The sequence below is a fragment of the Lichenostomus cassidix genome, chromosome Z (assembly GCF_008360975.1).
Source record: "Lichenostomus cassidix isolate B80296 chromosome Z, HeHo_3.0, whole genome shotgun sequence".
NCBI lineage: Eukaryota > Metazoa > Chordata > Aves > Passeriformes > Meliphagidae > Lichenostomus > Lichenostomus cassidix.
In genome coordinates, this window is record NC_139511.1 from 42,391,759 (window position 1) to 42,411,877 (window position 20,119).

A 20,119-nucleotide genomic window follows, 5' to 3' on the forward strand; every position below is an offset into this window, starting at 1 on the left:
CAGAAAAGCTGGCAATGGACACAGAGCCACGTGGGGAGTGTGGGGGCAACTGATAAGTTTACTCTATTCCTTTCTGAGCTCTCAGTGCTCCTATCTCTTGGGCTGCCAACCCAAGCTGCCCACAAACATGATGTGGAACTCTCACCTGGCTGTTGCAATGTCCTGTTTTCCACTCTAAACTTTACACCAGTTTTCTGGATCTTTGTTAACATCGTCCAGTGGGAATGCCTATACTTGTGGCCCATTCAAACAGAAGCTGAGAGGAAGGGGAGAAACCAACTCTGTACTTTATCTGTAAGAAGTACAAAGGATATGCCCTCTATTTTTCATCCAAGATTTTTCCCCCACCTCACTACACAAACGTACAGATAAATAGCTTCTTTTTCTCTAAGAGTTATATACCAGATACACACCTTACAAATCTCCTAGCACTATCTTGTATCACAAGATTTGACAGCACCTCCCAAAGTTGAAGCCTGAAAAAAACCCCGCCCCTACTATCCTTTTAGCTGAAATTTTATCACTGCCACACACAGCTGTGGCTTTCTTTTTCTCTTTTTTCTTGTCCAGTGAAACAGTGCTATCAAGGCTTGGTGCCAGCCTCACCAAGCAGCCTGTTGGAGGGTTAGCCTCATCCACCTGAAGCACTTTGCCAATGGAAGATCTCTGAACCTGTGAATGGATATCCCAGTGCCACCATCAACATACTTCAGCAGACAACTCATGCTCCTTTTGACTAATACTCAAGGAGCTGAGAATTACCAGCATCCTTTGCCACTGAAATGGCTTTTTTGTAGACAGATTGTTTTCAGAGATCCTCTACAATGGTTTAAATGCAGCTAATTTGTAGCTGACTTCAGCCTCAATCTTTAAATGAAATATTTGCATTGTAGAGTACCATACATTACATATGCCTTGGTTAGGAAACAAAAGGAAATAGAAAATGGAAAGCTCTGTCCTGCTGAAAAAAGTATTTCAAAATTCTCTGAGTGACTCAGGGACAAAACCTTTGAAATTCCTGTTCTATAAAGAAAAAATGCATGGTGATAATGGATATATGCATCTGTGTTTAGACTTACCCTTTCCATTTCTTTGAAGTCATCATCTAGCTTGGTTCCTTCTGCACCTCCTACTTTTTCACTCACTTTCTGCAATTCAAAAAAGAACAACAAACATTCAGCAACAACTGAAAAATCTAGCTACAACATTTCCTTGGAGAAATACTAGGTTTTTTCTATTAAGTCAGTATAACAGTCAGACTTATTATTCCTTCTGAAAAACTTACTTCAAACACACTTTAAATTTAAATACTCAGAAATAATATATTACTGCTTAAGCCTCAGAGACCCAATCTTTGATCAAGGATAGCACTGAAGCACACAGCAATAAGAAGCTCCCCAGGCCTGGCTCTAGCCATCCAGAAGGCAAGAGGCACCCAAGAGTCTCAGATACTGACTCAACCCCAAGCAGATCTTCATCAGTAAAAATCAAGAGTTTATATATAAACTTGATAGACAGAGAGACAGATAGATTGATTTTAAAAATCCCTTATATTCACACCATGAGAGAGCTTGAGTGTTATGTAAGCTATATATAAAATACCCAACTCACTTACTTAGAAAGAAAGAAATAAAGGGAACTTTGGTAGTATGACTATAGTAAATACTCTGGTTTTTTATAAAATATTCAGTTTGAAAACTAATTGGAAAATTGTATTGCGCTACTGTTTTACTTCCCTGATACAAAATAAAACATTGAACTGTGTTTCTCTTTACAGTCAGTAATATTGACAATAACAGACTTGAATGGTAACTGCTATGCAGCACCATTAAAAATGGATTTTAGCAATTGCATTGTCAGTCACAAAGTCTTTTAGTGGTGTAATCCTTCTTCTATCCCTCCAAGTTAGTCAGGTGCATATGATCTAGTGAATGTACTAATCTTTCACTGGGATGGTATTAGTCATAAGAAATTTATCAGACATATGAGTCTGATGAGTGATTAACTACTTATTTCAGTGAATTACCTCCAGCAATAAACAAGGAGAAAGAAAAGAAAAATTGCACTTTCCTCCTCTTGGTTTTAACCACTGTAGTAACTCTTCTATAGCATTTTTTAGTATCAAGAGGAGCAATACCCATAGTCACTCACATGCTTTTAGTAAAATCCAGACATCTGAATAATTTTAGATTCCCTCCAGTTCACTACAACAAAGCTGCAAGTGCATCATGGCCAAGCACTTACTAATGCAGGCTGTAATTATCTGTGCAATAGGAAATAGCTATCAGCTCTGTTTGTTTTCTGTCAGCATCTCACAAATTAGTAGCCAAAATGGTGCATTAATGAAATGACAATACTATGCAAAAAACAAGGAATGATATTTATCCCTTCTTCCCTGTTCAAAAGAGATGTGCAACACCATACAGACACCCTTTAATCATTAATCTGGATGCAAATGAATTTGTATAGTCTTTATTACTAAACTCGTGCCTTACCAATATTAGTGAACTGGTACAAAAAAATCAAACACACTACTGTTAGGAGTAGTGGACAAGGGACAGTTTCAATGTTCTAAAAGTTATTATTAGTTTTTAGTTTCATGAATGAATGTTATGCAAATGGATATCTTACTACAGATGATATGGCTAAATCTGTGTAGGAGCTTCCTACCACAAAGATTTCAGATCCCTGAAAATAACAGTATGCTAATATGCTAGCATTTAAATATTTGAAATAGATTTTTAATATCTGTAGTTCAACTATAAGGACGCAAAATACTCATAGTTAATTAATCTCCCAGCCCTTTTTGGCTGTAGCTGTACACTTTATCACTTTGAGATATTTTCAAAGTTGATGAAGAATTGCAAAACATGGCTTATCATCCCCACAGATGCCCTAAGCATCCTAACTCACACCTATAAACCATAACAATTGCTCCTTTCCTTCATATTCATTACTACTTTAGCTGAGGATTATGTGACATTCTTAAAAGCATAGCCCTGTAGTCCGCTAGAGTGGTCACTGCCAAGTCCCAAAGGCAGGTCATCCCTCTCTTCTACACATGCTTTCAGTTTTTGGTCAATTTATCAATATTTGGCCCACAGTCACCATCAAGAGTCACTCATTTAAGATGGTTAACAAAACTACTTACTAAGCAGAAAATTAATTTGTAAGTCTCTGTGTCAAGTACTGTCACAAACAGATGAGTCAAAGGCGAGAGAGAGATGAGCTGTTAAGTCTTCAGCCCTTCTGGCCCCGGGAGTCTCTTCTCTCAGCACAGTTACATCACAGGCCCTCAGGGAAGTGTGTTCATTTCCATTATCCAGACACTATCCATTGCTTCTCTGGTTTGGAGAAGCAATGACAGACCTCAGGAAAAAAAAATAGTGGAACCCAAATCCCACTTGAAAATTTAAATACAATTTGGTTTTGATTTTTTTTCCTTAAAGACTGCAGTCACTCAAGCAGTCAGTGATGAGAACTCAAGAATTCAAATTTAAGGATAAAAAAAGTTAAACCCTCAACAGTTCTTGCCCCTTGGGGCAGAAGGTGATAAACTGCTCAAAAGAAGGTATCATTCCCCCTTTTCAAGGCCATAATCAAAAGTGGTCAGGTGGGAACCTTGGGCCTGAGAAAGGCATTTGCAATAGGCCCACATCTATGCTATTGCACTAGTATTTACATTAGAGATATTCTTCAGCCTTTTAATATTCAACCTCGAAATCAACTGCTACAGCATTTCACTAAGGCTACCACTCCATCAATAGCTAAGGTTGTCAGATTTGATTATCACAGGTCAGGAAGCCCCAGCTTCCATCAGCACTCTTGTGCCAAAGATTTCAGAAGCTCTCAGGAATATTGTCAGCTAGCAGCTACAGCTACCCAGAATCTAAAAGTCTCCATTGCAACGTCATTTCAAGGTTCCAGCATTTTGGTTCTTGCTTTAAAACAGATGTAAAATTAGGCCCTTTAAGGGAGGAGGGGATATCCTGAAAATATTTTTATGAATCCAGAATATACAGACTTCTTCTACCCCCAATAATGACATGTTTTACTGTTGGGATCTTCAGAATTTATTTGACTGAAAAGCAGTGTTATATAGTTCCTCAGAGCAAATCCCAATTTTATAAAGATCCTATTTCCACTCAGGCAGAATATGAATTTGGCATTTGCTGGTCAAGATGGTTTCAGCAGGACCAAAAAAAATTGGCATGATTCCTACACTTTGGGGAAAAAATAATTTTTTTTTCCCTGGCAGTTAATATTAAAAACACAGATTTTGGTAAATGTTCACAGGAGCTGGAATATAACCCAGAGTGACAGGAATGAGATTTGGTAGATGGATTTCATGTGAAGAAACAGAACTTTTTAAGTCATAGTTATGAAGTCATTTGTGCCATTTTTATATATTTGTGCAAATAGCCCTTTTTTTTTTTTGGTGTATTGCTGTGTTATCATGCAGCATGTGAAAGGACAAAAGAAAGCTTGTGCAGTCACTATGAATATCTTGAAAATTCCAGTTATCTTTTATAGAATACACTGACAATCACTTCCACAATCGCTCATACAGCAATCCTCTAAAGATGTGACTCTGATGCTGTCATCTCTCACTACTCACAAGATATTAATATAAATCAAACACACATTCGACAGCTATTCCAGGACACTGCATTGTACCAGAGTTCTGAACAATTCACAGGTAAAACTACTGCTACCAGAAAACTGTGCAGAATATGAAAGGACACTACCCAAACTTGAAAATGCAGTAAAATCAGCATTAAGCTACACTAGTAGTCACCTGAGTCTGCCGCTCAGTTAATTTCATGACGCTATTTTGGCAGCATGTTGGCAAAGCATTGGCAGCTTTGTTCCTGTACAGGAGTAGAAAACCAGCTTTAAATAGATTACCAACACAACACGCTGCCTTTCCCTGTGATGCAAATTGAATGCCCTGTTTGCAAAGCAATCATACCACAATAAGACTGAAAAGTAACACTCTCCTTATTGCATGCATTCATAACTCCAAATATGTATCCATGGCACGACTATTCTGTTCCTGAAAGGAAGGCTGTTGACAGCTTAGTCCTATCAAATTGTCACGCAGTGGACAGGGTGGTAGAAAGAGAATTTTTATTAATATGAAAGCTACGGGAAACAGTAATGAATGAAGCTTACAAATTCACAGTGGAGAAAAATAATGCTCTCCACAGTTCATGCACATTAAATTAACGTCACCCTATTGATTCCTCATTCCTGATTGCTCAATATCTCTTCCACAGGTTTCTATAGCTCTTCCATGCCGTTTTTGCTGGTTTGAGTTTTGTCTGTCACAGTACGGAAGAACAGTGACACAATTATATTCAGGTTTGTTAAGGATTTTCAAACAGGCTTTAAAATGCTGGGATGCTTTGTGAGCTCTTCAAACACAACAAAGATATAGCTGACTTGCAAAAGAAAGTAGTAAGAAGTACATGTTTCAATGGGAAAAATCTGTGTATACATCGTGAAGGTTTGACAACATTGCATGCTTTTCAGAAAGAGAAAACATTTGAAAATAAATATTTTATTTAAAAAATCACAGTCTCTAACCAATACATTTTTTTTAATTCTGTCACTTCACATGCTAAAGTAAAAAAAAGCAAAAAAACCAAACCTGCCATTTTGGGGCTAATTTTTATGCCTGGCTCATCCGGCATTGTTTGGCATTTATAGTACCAGAATTTGTTACTGCAGAAAACATGTGACATCTGCAATTTAGATTTATGACCATGACCCTGGTTCTCTGTAGATTATGAAGCATCTTGTGGCAAATCACATTCTCAGCAATAACAGTCAGCAAGAGAGGAGCTTTTTTGCTTATTCAGATAAATTCGAAAGGTTCTATAAGAAAATCTCACCACAAAAGCATTATGTAAATCAGCTGCATTTTAGAATTCTTCTTTTTCAACTGGGATCAAAATATAGCATAAAAGAAGGATTTTTCCAGATTAAAATGGAGATACCTTATCTACAGAAACATTAAAAGGCTATGGAAAACATCAGTGTTGAATCATGGCACCCCATCATGTACTGAAAAGGATTTCAGCTGAGAGAGCACAATCTTGTCCAAGGTTTTCCAGAAAAACCATCTAGATGAGAGTAGTCCTCATTTACAAGCCAAATGATCCAGTATCATTAGTTTTGAAAAGCTTCAGGAAACTCAGCAAATGTGATAAATCTCACAAGAAGCCCTAAGTGTGTTATAAGCCTCACATTTACACTGTAGTTATTTGTTAGTGAAATTGAGCAAACCCCACACTTCCATTAAACACAACAGATTCCACAAGGAAAGCTTATCACACTCAACGGTGCATTTAAAATTACTTGAATTTTACTCTATTTTTCTTTTAAATGTGGAAGCAACTTGTGCAAAATAGAGACTGTCAACAGAACAAAACATCAGAATATTAAAAAGCCACTTCTGTAGTAAAATAAAAATAGGATCCAAATTTTACATACATTCAAGTTAAAGTAATGTCCATTTACATTTCATTAGTAAATTTCTCTTCTTCAGCTATACAGCCACAATGGCAGGCCACCATGCCAGCTGGAGTTCAGCAGCAGAAGATCCTTCCTGTACAGAACTGAGGGGCCCAGTGACACCAGTGACAGAAGTTCTAAGCGGTCATGAAGATAGTGTGAAAGACAAAAGTAAAAAACTTAGAGATCTAAGAATCTCCACAGAACTTAATTTTTTATCTCCTGTTTTCATTGAGACTTTGATCATGCCATCAGGGCTTTGCTTTCTCATTGGCAAAATGAAGAAATGCATTTGCAAAGCACATGGGAAAATGGTTAGCATTAATTTGCACCTGCTACTGCTTGCCATCAGCAGCATATCTAACAGAAATGTTCGTGATGTATTTTAGGTAAGCATCTGCCAGACAAGCCTGAGATTATCTTTTCTTTTTCCCTTCTGTCACTCGGTAGATATATTTAATCAGGGAAAAATATGCTCTGTCCTCTGATGGCACTGAAATCACTTTTTCCCCGCTTGAAATCTTTGTTTGCTGGCCTGTTCCACCATACCACCAAACTAGCCACAGGCTGGCTAGCTTTATTCACCCTTAAAAGTTCCCTTGACTCTGCTGTTGGATTCAGAGTGTGAACAATAAAGTGCACTATTCAAAGACCAGGAAGTAAACTGAATTTTGGAAACTCAAGCAGGGAAGGCTATGACTGGACTCTAAAAGGCTTGCCTTCTTCTCTCACAAAGCATCTTCTAAATACCCTTTATATATATACAATAGCTTGGCCTTGGTAGTCCTCACAGCTGCTAGTAGTAGGGCCCACAGCCCTGTTTATGAGTTCCACTAACAGTCTGAAGGCAGGTCAGAAAGCCAGGGAAATTGGCTATAGATGTGTCATACGTAAGACACAGGAACTGTCAGAGAGAAAGACAAGCCATTGCTAAAGCCTGTCAAGCCATGAATGAAACTCTTTGTGGGACAGGCTCTCCAATAATGTCAGTGTGGAGCAAAAGCAAAATATCTCAGTGGAACTATTTCTCCTCAAGAAGGATACATAAAGGTCAGAATCCCAACCTCCAGCATTGTTACATGGTAGGAAATATGCACTGTGAATCTGTCCCATGTTCTTACTCTTTCCATTTAGATTCAACCCCTTTTTTTTTTCAACTTCAGATAGAGTTGTCAAAGGGGAGGGAAGAGGATGTCTGGAACAATCCTTTCTTCAATCTGATCTAGCCTTTTGCTTTCTAACTACTAGCAAGGACCATACTGCAGAATTTCTGCAACTCCAGCAACGCAGGGGAAGTCATTCACATTCAGCACTAGCACACAATGTGAAAGTATGCTGCAAGCTTCTGCACCAACAGGAATTACTGCAGAGCCTCTGCTGCAATGCTGCTGCATTACATTGGAGGCTGTCCTCTGGTAAGGGAAATAAAATAGGGTGAGGGCAGGGAAGGAACTGCTGAGGACTTGCTGGTATAGGACTGCCCCATGCTGTATCCCTGGTAAGGGAAGTCCCTGTCTAGAAGCACCCACCATGACAGACGAGGTAAGTGCTACCCTATGACTGACAAAAATTGAAATCAATGTTATGCATCCCAGGGACAGAAGTGGGCTGATAGCTGAGACACTGCAATGCATCCATGATAACAGAATTAATTTCATGCATTTAAACTTATTATTGAAGTCTTGCCTGTTTACCAAACACACACTTCAGGAGGCTGGCTCTCTGCAAAGTTTAAGTTCAGCCAGAAAGCTGGTCACAAACCCAGCACCTCTGATGTTTAGAGTGGCCTTGGGAGCTGACAAAGAGAAGCTGGCAGAAGCTCAAAAGCTGACAGAGAGCTGAAGACAGTCAGAACACTGTGTGCTTTTTTCAACACTTTCTGTCCCCAGCAGGACACCAATATGAGAAGGAGAAGAAATTGGTTTTAAAAAGGTGGCTGTGTTAGCTGGAAGACATGCCAATCTCTCCTTTTTTGCAGTACAAAAAGGAGCAGAGAATCTATTCTTATCTTTACTTCTGATTACCACAGTACCATGATCTTGTCAGTCCCTAGAAGGGACTTATTAAAAAATAAGTTTTTTACTTCTATGCAAAGGGATCTGGATTCAGACACACATTTTTTACAAGTTCAGCACACAGCAGTAGTGGGAGCCCTGCCCTACACTGCACTGCCACAGAGAAAGAAGACATCTGTACTGTATTTCTCAGAATGCCAAAAAAATTTGGTAGCTGCCTGTTTATTCAATGTAAGCAGCTCATTCAGCTGGGTGGTGATAAGGAAATTCTGAGAGAGTGGCAAAACTAATAAAAAACCAGTAAAAATTTCTGGAGTTCTCAGGTTTCTTGCCTAGAAAGTTGCACAGCACTGGATTTCCCATATGGAATGCCACCAGTCGCCAGCTCCTGACCTATCATGCTCTGTTACCATAAATAAGTACAGGGCTTGTATTTGAAAAAGAGAGTGTAAACCATGAAATGACATATTCATTCAAACTACCGCTCTCATGTCTCTAAAGCAATTTTTATGACGCTTTCAGAGAAAGCTGCTTGCAGATAGAGTTGCAGCTTTAAATTTTGTTGCTGTACTTTAGGGCAGATGAGTTGCACATGTAGAATATGACAATATATGGAGCGGAGAAGAAGAGAACACAGACCAGCTATCCATCCAGCTAGCATCCTGATCTGGAGCATGTTAATGGATCATGATCAATCTCAGCTCAGCTACACACATTAAAATGTTTGCTTCATCCATGTAGCTTCTGAATTCAGCAGAAGCAAAGATCTCCTCCATCACACTTCTTCACTTGGCACATGCCTATCTTACCACATAGCAGATGCAATCTGGGCACAGGTGACAGGAACTTCAAACCATCCCATGTATTCTATGTCACCAGACTGCTTGTCCTCACCTACTCCATTTCAGCACAAAGCTATATTTCCTGCAGCAGTGGTTTACACTGCCAGCTGGAGGCTGTGCTCATGCTCACTCCTCAGGAAGAATGTTAAGTCTTGGCGACTGATCCAGTTGCCTTACATGTGCTAGACATCAACTTTGAAAAACCCTGGAGTATTTCACAGGCAGTGAAAAACAGTCATAGCAGGTAAAGAGTGCTAGGGCACAGTCTACAGCTTGCTAAGATCTCCACAGTACACAGAGTCCAAATATCTGATCGGCATTATGCAAGCAGTGATGTAACAATATTGATTAGTAAAGCAGACTCTACTACACATGACTTTGTTAGTCAAATCAACTGCTCATTTTCATAGAGCATTAAAGCTTTGGGAGTGTTGTAATTTTTCTCTCAATACAGGAATGAATTAAAGTCTAGCAGAAATAAAGAGGGCATAATCTGGCCAAAAAGAGAAAAAAAAAGAATAGGCAAAATAAGAGCATGAGAAATTTTCAGCAACTAAATTCCATTTTGGGCATAGTTTACATCTCTACATAATGTATAATAGTCTACATGCCTTGTGCTGGGTGAAAGTCAGCCTAGTTTTTAACATCTGGAAATGTGAGAATGCACAGAACATTCAGAAGCTGCTAGAGGGTAAGAGAAAAAAGACATGGCTTAATTATGATTAATCAATTTACCAGCCATACAAACTGGCCTATTGTGAAGTTGCCCCTGCTACATTTGAAATAGTGTTTGCAGGAATCTGTCACTGAATTTTTTGTTATCTGTCCAAGAGAAGACATTAAAAGAAGTTTGTGAGGAAGAACCTGTCTGTAAGCTGTTGCTAGCATTGGCATACATTTTATTTCTGGTTTTCCTATTGCCACTACATCTATAAGGCAGTCTACACAGCACAGCGAAGTGCCAATCCAAACTATCTGTGCATTTTCTTATGCTGTTGGCAGTGTTGATGACTTATTAGCTACACACAGAGCAAGCCAAACGCATCCAACACTTTGATACCAGCACATTTAGAAATTGCTGAGATCTGTTTTAACCTTTTACTTTTTTCACATGAGTACTCCATAAATTAAACAGAATGTCCTCCCTTTAAATTGATGTCCTGTGTCTCAACTCACCATGTAAGAGCACTGTATCCCAAAGCACTAACCTGTTCTCAGGGGCTGGAAAGCACAACAATACAACACTAATGCTCAGCCAGCCACTGGCTATTTCTGGGGTGAAATTTCAGTCCCTTTATGGACTGAAATGGGTGGCATGCCTTTTTGTGCTTCTGAGATGCATGCAAGACAAAAAGAACAGAAGGGAGACTGAATGAGTAAGGACTGGATGAAATATAACGAGATATAAGAAGCAAATGACTGGAGGCACCACTTAGCCTGACACTGTACTGTGTTATGAGCACACTGCACAGAGCAGAGACAGCTTTTCTTCTGCAGCTGCAGCAAGGTCAGCAGAGGGATTCTGTCAGAATCCCTGGCATGGAGGAAGAGCAGTTCCTTTCTACCAAAATGCAGGCACAGCCACAGCCTTAGGGAAAAATATTTAAATTTGAAGATGACAATCTTCTTCCTTTCATCACTCTGTGTATCAGCTACCAGTGATAAAGGTCTTTCTAAAATGTAAGGAAACAAAATCTTGTAAACCTTCTCTCTTGTAAACAACCAAGAGACACAAGACTCAGCTTTGACCCAAACACCACTGCAACCCACCAGAAGCATCTCTGTCATCCAGGCAGCTACACAAACATATCTGCATTAAGCAAAATCAAAGCTCTCTGAAAGGTACGGCTTTCGAAGAGATACCAAAGAAACGAGAAAAATTACCATAAAATCCCCCCCCCAAATAAATTGTAGTATAGCATTGATCTCACTGACTGGCTCATGACCACTGTCAGATCTGATCCTAATGCAACACAACAAACTCTGCCTTAGTTGCAGGAATGAGTCTATCGTTCTAGCTCGTATTCAAGATACTGATGCTATAAGAAGGCTCCCGTGACAAAGGAAAATAAGAATCTTTCAGTAAGTTTTTAACTAATTTACAAAGCAGTACCTTATTACCAGAAGGGATATACAGATTTTTAAGAGATAAAATGAAAAAGGCATTGTTGCTAATATTATCTCACAATTTTTTGATGGAATCCAGATGCAAATGAGATTTAAAAAAAAAACCAGAAAAAAAACCCCAAACCCAACAAACAACAGATGCCACAGGTCAAAGGACCTGTGGCCAGCTCAAACTTGTAAAAATTTACATCTTTGAATATCACATTTGAAGTCCTCTACAATCAGTCTTTCAGTCTTACACAGCAGTCAAAGCTCTAAGCCACTGTGGATGTAATTATATACATACCTGAAGTTTCGCAGAAAAGAGGAGTGTTTCTGCTCATACAAATTCAGTTGCTGCCTTTTGCCTTTTCCCTGTAACTTTAATACTATGTGAGAATAAACTGTGGTGGTTTATGAAGTCTTCAAGACCTGGCTGTGCAGGCTCATTAAAAATGAGGACCTTGAATTTTAGAAAGTGATTTGGAAGATACAAATGTGGAACTGTTTACATTTTTTAATTTCTACAAAAACATAGCAAGTTACAACAGATTCTTTTCTGGATTGCCTTCTGACAGTTAATCCATTTTTATGTCCAGTCCCTGCCCTCAGTGTCTGGAAGTCCATCATCCATAATGAAAGTGTTTTTAAACTCCATAATAAAAGTGTTTTTAAACTCCACTAGCCCGTGCAGAAAACAAAACGGGCAAAGTAGATTCCAATGTGCACATACACATGCACCCGTGAAGAGATTACTTTCAGAGATGAGATAAAGTAAGACTAAAAAAGACTACTGAAGTCTTCATAAAAAATAAAGGTAAGATTTTATAAATGCTGCCATTTCATCCTTCCTAAATCACACCAGAGACATGTTCATCTGAAAAATGGGCGTCCACCTTTTAGACAGCACACACTAAATAAAAACATACCTACAAAAATGGAGCAATATTCCGCCTAAGACTGCAGAAAAGTAGACACGGAAATATACTACTTGGTGCTAAAACCCCACCTGATTCTTTCAGCATGTAAATGCAGACGAAGAGCCATCCTAAGAGTCTTTCTTTTTAGAAAGACAGCCGCATATTTGTGTCAAGTTCAGTTACACCACAATAGTTTAAATCTGTCTCATCCCATGTAAAAAGACCACATCTGTCTTTGAGAGACTAACAAAGGCAGCCCTTGTGGTCCATGCCCATGAACTCTGCCTACCTCCACATCCACACTCATCTCACTGACACCTATTTTCTCTATTTTGTAGTATACAACTGACATGAGACACATCATACAGTCCTTGCCACAAGTACGGAGGCTTTACAGCTTCTGTGAAACACATGGAGGTTACTATCTGCTACCTGCAAAGGTGTACTACCTGGCAGGAGGAGAGAGGGCTCGTGAAAAAAGGAAGGAAACCAGAGCATAAAGGAGACACGACCTTCACCTGGTGTAAAACATGAATCAGCTTCCATTTTATGACACAAGTAATTCCAACAGATGCTCTATGCTGCCCTATCGCTCACATCTTCTTCTTTCATCTAACATGTTTCTTAAAAACATGTATATTGTGTTGCCAGGCACGGATCTGCTTTGTTCCAAGTTCTCTCCCAGAGGTATTACATTTCATCAAAAGGTATCTTTGTACTTTACAGAATGAGATGAAAGGGACATGCAAAATGAAGCTCTGAAATGCATAGGATTCCTCTTCCATTTGAAATAACCTAATGAGAAATGTTTCAGAAGAAAATCACCTTACACTAGAGGGGAAAGTAGAACATCTTCTTTCCTTCATCCTCCCCATGTCTTTCATATTGGCAAGTATTAAAATGTGTGTTGAAGTTTAGGATGAAAACATTGCAGTCTGCATGGGATATTAAAGCATGTATAAGCCTTTATGCTAATTAAATTTAGTAGACTATTTTTGTTCAATATGAAATTTACCACACATTATTCTGTGGTGATGTAAAAGCAAAAAGCAGTAAAAATGCAGAGTAGATGAGGTTTTCAGATGTCAAAATTTAAACATCACAACAACAAATAAAAATACAGCAGTAGACTCTTAGTGTAATTAATGAATGAGACTAATTAGCCTAATTATCCAGTGTTCAGAGTTACTGTCCATTTTGCAGACAACTAACATGTTCATTTCACCCAAACATTTTTATCTTGGGGAGGTGAGAGGAAGAAGTTGGACTCTGTATTCTTACACAGCCTCCAGACCAGAACATGGCTATAAAAAAACCACAGAGATAGAAATACCACTAAATATTTAATTAGTTTACTCTGCCTTGGAAAATGCTTAGCAATGTACAAGGTCTGAGGTAAAAAGTAATTCCTGAAATGTCCTAAATCTTTTGCACTGCTGTTTCTTGCTTCAAAATACTATACTCAAATTAGTTTCCGAAAGGAACATGCAAGCAGAAATTATATACAGAAGCAGTAAGCTTTAAACATATAAATATGTTTTGTTGGTCTCGAACTGCTTTAATGCACCTTCCATCTAGAGAAAATCCTAGACCAGCCTGCACAAAGCATTCTGTGACAGGCTGAGGTCCCTCACATCTTCTACAACCTGAAGGCTTTGGAGTCTATGAGGAGCACAGACTTCTGTTGTTATCTGCTTGTGATGGTGCCTCATGTACACATAATTAAAAAAATATTTTATGCACATATATCCTCACAGTCTTAAGAAAGCCAGTAAACAAGAAAACCCTGCATTACAACTGAAACTGTACCCCTTCAGACAGCTCAAATCACCACTTCTTCTCATATGTGGTTGGGTCTGTTATCCCACTGGCTTTGAAACAGGGAAGTTTTTACAGTGAAGTATCTCATTGACTGAGCATGACTTAAACCAAGTCCTTTATGTGATTCACAAGAGTCAGTAGGTTTGGCTCCAGAAGTCTTTCAGATGCTGGCTGCCATTTGGGACAGTAATACTTCCAACCCTGCTCAGGGGAGGACCTTTACTATGCAAAAGTGGGTGACTCACCTACACCTCATCTCCCAGTGCTGTCAGCAAAAGAGAAAGTCAAGTAATTTACACTTCTGTTAGATGGATAATGTAAGGACAACTTAGACTTGAAGATGGAATTAGAAAAAGGAGTATCATAGTTGCATGCTGAATTACACCTACTGTTGCTCATCAAAGCTGGGAAAGAAGGAATGAATGAAAGTACAGCTACACTTCAAGTACACACATCCCAAACATACAAATGACAATATTTTGATCTTCTAGATTAAATGAAAATGTGGAAGGTCAAAAATTATCCACACAAAATCCAATGATAGCAAGCACCATGACCATATGCCTCCTGTTTCCTAGATACATAATCCTTAACACTTGGCTTTATAGGATAATGGCATTACAGCATCCAAAAAAAAAAAAAGTTTCCTCTCCTTAAGAATAAAGAATGATTTGTGTCTTGAGCTACTACATTTGGTGTGAAATTTGCAGGATTGTTTTTCATCATGTAGTCACTTCCTAATACAGGCATTACAATACAGATGAATAGGGCTTTTAAAATAATAAAAAATATGCAAATAGTATATATAATATGTATAGAAATGTAGACATATAAGTGCTAGTATTTCTATCCCTCCCCATTAGTTAATGGCAAGTCAAAACCAAGGATTTTAGTGGTTGAAAAGTACCTAGAAACAAAACTAGGAAGTATGGAGACAGATAAATAATACTGGATTTTGCAATATCTCATTTTTCATACTGCATTTATTATGAATATGTCACTTTGAAGTTGTGCAGACTGGTGGACAATAAATGAGCTATGTGCGAATATGGATGAACTGTGAATAACATTTTCCCTGTGACCCAATTTTTTAGCTACTCTGTGACTGATAAGATCCAGAAATATAAAGCACTTTTATATCTTCTTAAAATATGCAAGAGTTGTGATGGGATTTACAAATCTGTCATGTTGTTCCTCCTGATTATGGTCCAAGAATCTTATATCCAGACAGTCTATGCCAGTATAAACATGGACAAATGCTAAACAAGATGTACAAAAAGAAAAGAGATTCTTGACACTCAAGTTTAGCAGCACTTTTCAAAAGCTAAAACAACATCACATATAATGACATTGTGAAAATTAGCTTCATATACATAATCTGAAAAATCAGGGCAAAAAGTTGTATGGAGACATATTCTAGTGGTGCTTCAAGACTTACTTTTCACTTCTTACTCTTCAACCCTTAGGCTCTCCACTACGAATATGTGGACCATGGCAAGGTGGGCTGTGACCCACTGAGTCCTGCTCATGTTAGAGGTTTCAAAAGAGACCCATGGGAAAGCAAGCTGTTGCCTTAGCAGTGGTGGGAAAACAGGCTTGGGGAAGACTCCCTTCCTGCACCACAAAAATGTACAACTGGTACTGCCATTGCACTTCTGAAAGGGGACAGTGTGGGGGTGAGGGACATGGGAATTAGGAAAACCAAAGCCAACTGCATCTCCTTTGAAAGATGTCAGAAGATGGTAAAAATGCACAGCCCACAGTCTTTCTTCTAAGGGGAGAAAGGCTACCCTTGGCTGTACGCTGTCTGCTGTACTTCACAAACATGAGGCAGCATCTATTTGTGGAGCTGTCAGAAAAATCATTACAAGTTCTTGTGATCTGGTGGCCACCCAACCATTTGCTTTTATTTCCGATCACTACACAACACAGCAGAATCCGTTTGTGCATCAGTTCTGCCACAAGCTACCCTGACTTTATTTTTACAGTTTCAGCAGCAGTACAACCTTTGCTGAGATAATCTGGCAGTGTACTCCACTCATGACTGATGACCCGTTTTTCTTTAGTAGAAAGTGGGGGCATGAAAAGGCTTTGCTGCTCTACAGTTTCTATTTCATTCTCGAGCTTATCTTACCAAAGCACAGCCACTCTGAGGGATAATGCTAGTTTAAATTACTGAGGAAATTATAGAAAGAATTACTGTGCTTAATGGAAAAGAGCATGTAATTTGGTCTTATAACACATATTTTACTTATCTTTAGGAGTAACTGATAAGTTTCTAATTATTATTTGCTGTATAAAGTTCTTTTGTGAATCTGGGCTTTTTCCAATACACTTTTTCTTAACATATGATGTTGCCTCTGTGAAACAGTGCAAAATGAACAGTTAGAATTGCAAATGAGTACTCCCTTCTCTTATACTGTGGGAGTGTCAGAAAAAAAAAAAGCAAAAAAACCCCTAAGTTTTAAGTATGAAACAAACACTCTAAAATAAGGACATTATGCCCTGAATAGCTTTATCAACAGCAAATTTTACAAGAATTGAAACTGGAAAAATAAATCAACACAAAACAATACCACGTTACAATTTTGTTGTCCCGACACAGGAAAAAATCCTACTTAAAATTCTGAGAAATTTTACCTCTAAAAGACTGCAGGATTGGGACCAGATGTACTAACCATACAAGCTGACAGGGCCAGCCATTTCTTGAAATGAGGCTGCTAATGTTTCTATGTCATTGTTCTTTGTGTGAAAAGTAGTATCTACTTCTTCATCTTTTCTCTCTTTTGTATATTGGAGCTGTAACAAATCTGCCTGGATAATACTGGGACTGTTTTTATATGCAGTATATCTGTCATCATGCTAGTTCAATCTATCAAGACTGTAGGATTGCCACTGCTGAGGCACTAGGGCTGAGGAGAGGTACGCCTCAATTTTGACAGACAAAATGTAGCAAAAGGATACACCTGAAAACTTAAAACCTCTCACATTCCTCATGAAGCCTTCTGCAAGCTACAGAAAAAAGCATTTAAATTGAAGCAATTATGACACTGGACATCTCATGTGATAGAATCAAGGAGATGACTGATCTGAGCTCTGTTTAAACAGCTCAAACAATACAGCATGATAATGTTTTGCTGCTCCCTGGAATCTCTTCTGCTTAATAGCTTCTGATTCAGATGCCCTTAGCAAACACAGTTAGGAACCCACAAGATAAGCACCACTAATAACTGCAGAAAGATTTGTATTGTTTAGGGCATCTGAATGAAAACCAGAAATAGTAGCTGCCAGTACACTGTAGAATAGATTTACGTATGTTTAGGGACTTATCAAACAGTTTGAATTAACATTTTGAAGCAAGTGAAGGGAAGAAGGAACTCACATAAAGTGGAGGAGGTCCAAAAGAAACTGTTAAAATCATCTAGTGCACAGGAGAAATTTGCATGGACTGTATATATTTAAGTAGGTTGCTCTCAGATTTTTCCACAAAAACTCTCTTCTGCCTCACAACTATTTCCAATGTCATGCAAGTTAGGAAGTTTTCTGTAATCCTGAAATGCTGCACAGGGCAAGAAAATCATGCTCTTCCTCATTTGATGAATTTGTATCTTACAGTGTTTCTGGGTATCTTGTATTTTTAACAGATCCTACGGAAGATACTTTGCGTTGGAGGTTGGTGACCTGTTGATTCACCAAACCCTTTTCTATCACGAACTACGTCATCAGCAAATATGTGCAGGTTACAAAGTAAGGTAAGAAAGGCAGAAGACAACATTACAAATGCAGAATGTGTGAACCCCTCCATATGTATAAATACCACCAAGTCTGGTTGACTTATCATGGCATCAGTGAGATTTTGTCTGGTGATTCTCACTTCAAAAGGTATCAGAAAGTGCTACAGTAATTCAATACACAAGAGAGAGACAACTTGTTTGCACAGCAAAAATATCAAGGGATATACTCCATGATCCATGAGCTTAATTATATAGTGTTTCTTAATTTAATTACCCACTAAAAATCCATTCATCAATAGCTCTTGGTAAGTTAAATGATCTATTTTTACTCAGGTAAAGCCATTCTGCCTCTTATTACAGACTTTGTGGCTGGTGAGACACAGCAAATCTTACTTTCTTTTGCATGTAACCAAAAGTTATAAACTATGTATTTTGATTGTAATGAGATACTAACATTACTGCATGGTAGTCTGCTGTACCTAATTAAAGGTTTTGCTTTTAAATCACCAGCTTTTACAAAGGATAAAATAAGCATGGTAATTTTGTATTACATCTGTCAGTCTTCTCAATGGAAAAAGTGGTAATAAGGGTTTTCAGATGGGTTTTGCTGCTTTGTGGATGTTTGGGACAATTGCAGCAATGCAGTGCAAAGGCTTGCTGGGTTTTATCCCAAGTGGTATTTGTAAAAAATTTTAAGGAGTAAGTCAATTAGTGAAACCTTGTGCTTAGACATCCCACTCCCACGGTTTATTTTCAGTTCTTTAGTCCTAGTTACCTCATGGAAATACTCTGACCAACAGTGGCAACAAAACTGTCGGATGTCAAGGGTGTTGACAAAGCTGCGGAATTGAAATTACTATCAAACATGTCCTGTTTGACACCACTGGGGCACACGTGTATGTCTATATTGCAAAATGCAGGCCCAAGACAAATATACCCAGCGACCTCGGGGAAAGCTGGCTCATCAGGAAGAGCCTGGGAATGATGGATGGGATCATACAGAAGGCAATAAAGGAAGGCAGAGGAGTGCAGCAAGCCTGGCAGGCCTTGAAGGGCAGCCACTTCTGAGCACAAGCAGGAGCCCCATATTGAGAACAGGCAAACACATCAGGTGTTTGGCTTGGCTAAGAAGGCACTCACAGCTGAGCATCTGCACACAGGACATGGCAACCACGAGAGGTTACAAAGAAGGAATGCAGGAACCTTGACTGCATATACAGGGACAACATTGGAAGTCTTCAGAGATCAACTGAAGCCAGAACTGGCAAGGGACACCAAGAGATGCAGGAAATGCTTCTTCACTTTATTAGAATAAAGAGACAAATGGAAGCCCCTTGCTGGGGCCATCTTGCAGTGGAACTACTGTAAGGGATGTGGATAAGCCAGGATACGTAACATTCCTAATGTTGGTACTGATGCTTTTTGAGATCATTCCATTAGTCTGAAGTTCTACTGTCTGCATGAACAAGCAGATGAAATGAAAAAGTGGCTCAATCAGTCTCACAGGCTAATGGTTCATACACTGCCTGTAGGCTGGTAACAACTGGACTCGATCAAGGGTCTGCCCTGGAATCTCACCATCTGCTCACCACCTTTTTATCAAGTTAAATACTTAGAGAAGAAGAAATTTTAAGACAGTAGGGTATAACTAAGCCACAATGGCAATGCAGACCTGTAGAAGTATCACCTCAAAATGCATGCAGAAAAAGAAATCTGCTGGCTTCAAGGCTGACAATCACTAGGCACCATAGGCGAATATAAAGTTTCAGAAACACAGTACATCATCTTGTACTGATTTATAAACTGAGGGTGCAACAAAAAGAGGAAGTTCTAGGATTCAAAATCATGGACATTGAAAAAAACCAAAACCCACCACCTTTTAAAGAGTTGTCCTCTCAATACTGATGCCTGCTGATAAGGGAAGGTAAGACAGGTCCCTCAAATGAGTGAAGAGTGAACTTTCTCGTGGTTTTTTGTGGAGGTTCACCGGTCCAAACCAGCCGGCCTGGAGCCCAGGGCTCCAGTTGTCAACGTGGCGCAGCTCCCCAAAGGGGATGCAGCTTCGTCCGAGGACGAAGTGTAACCTCCCGCACCCTGCCCCCTGAAAGTTCTCTCTTTGTTTATTGGTTAGAAGTTTAGTTACCCCGCCCCTGTTACCAACC

General features: G+C 38.9%; 1 protein-coding gene across 1 annotated transcript in view; it reads right to left on the reverse strand.

Moving 5' to 3' along the window:
• SH3GL2 (SH3 domain containing GRB2 like 2, endophilin A1) overlaps window positions 1–20,119 on the reverse strand; it is an 86,081-nt gene that overhangs the window by 17,047 nt on the left and 48,915 nt on the right. Inside the window, exon 2 of the mRNA XM_085042083.1 lies at window positions 1,080–1,148. Coding sequence (XP_084898209.1) covers window positions 1,080–1,148 — 69 coding nt within the window. The remainder of the gene's footprint in view (window positions 1–1,079; window positions 1,149–20,119) is intronic.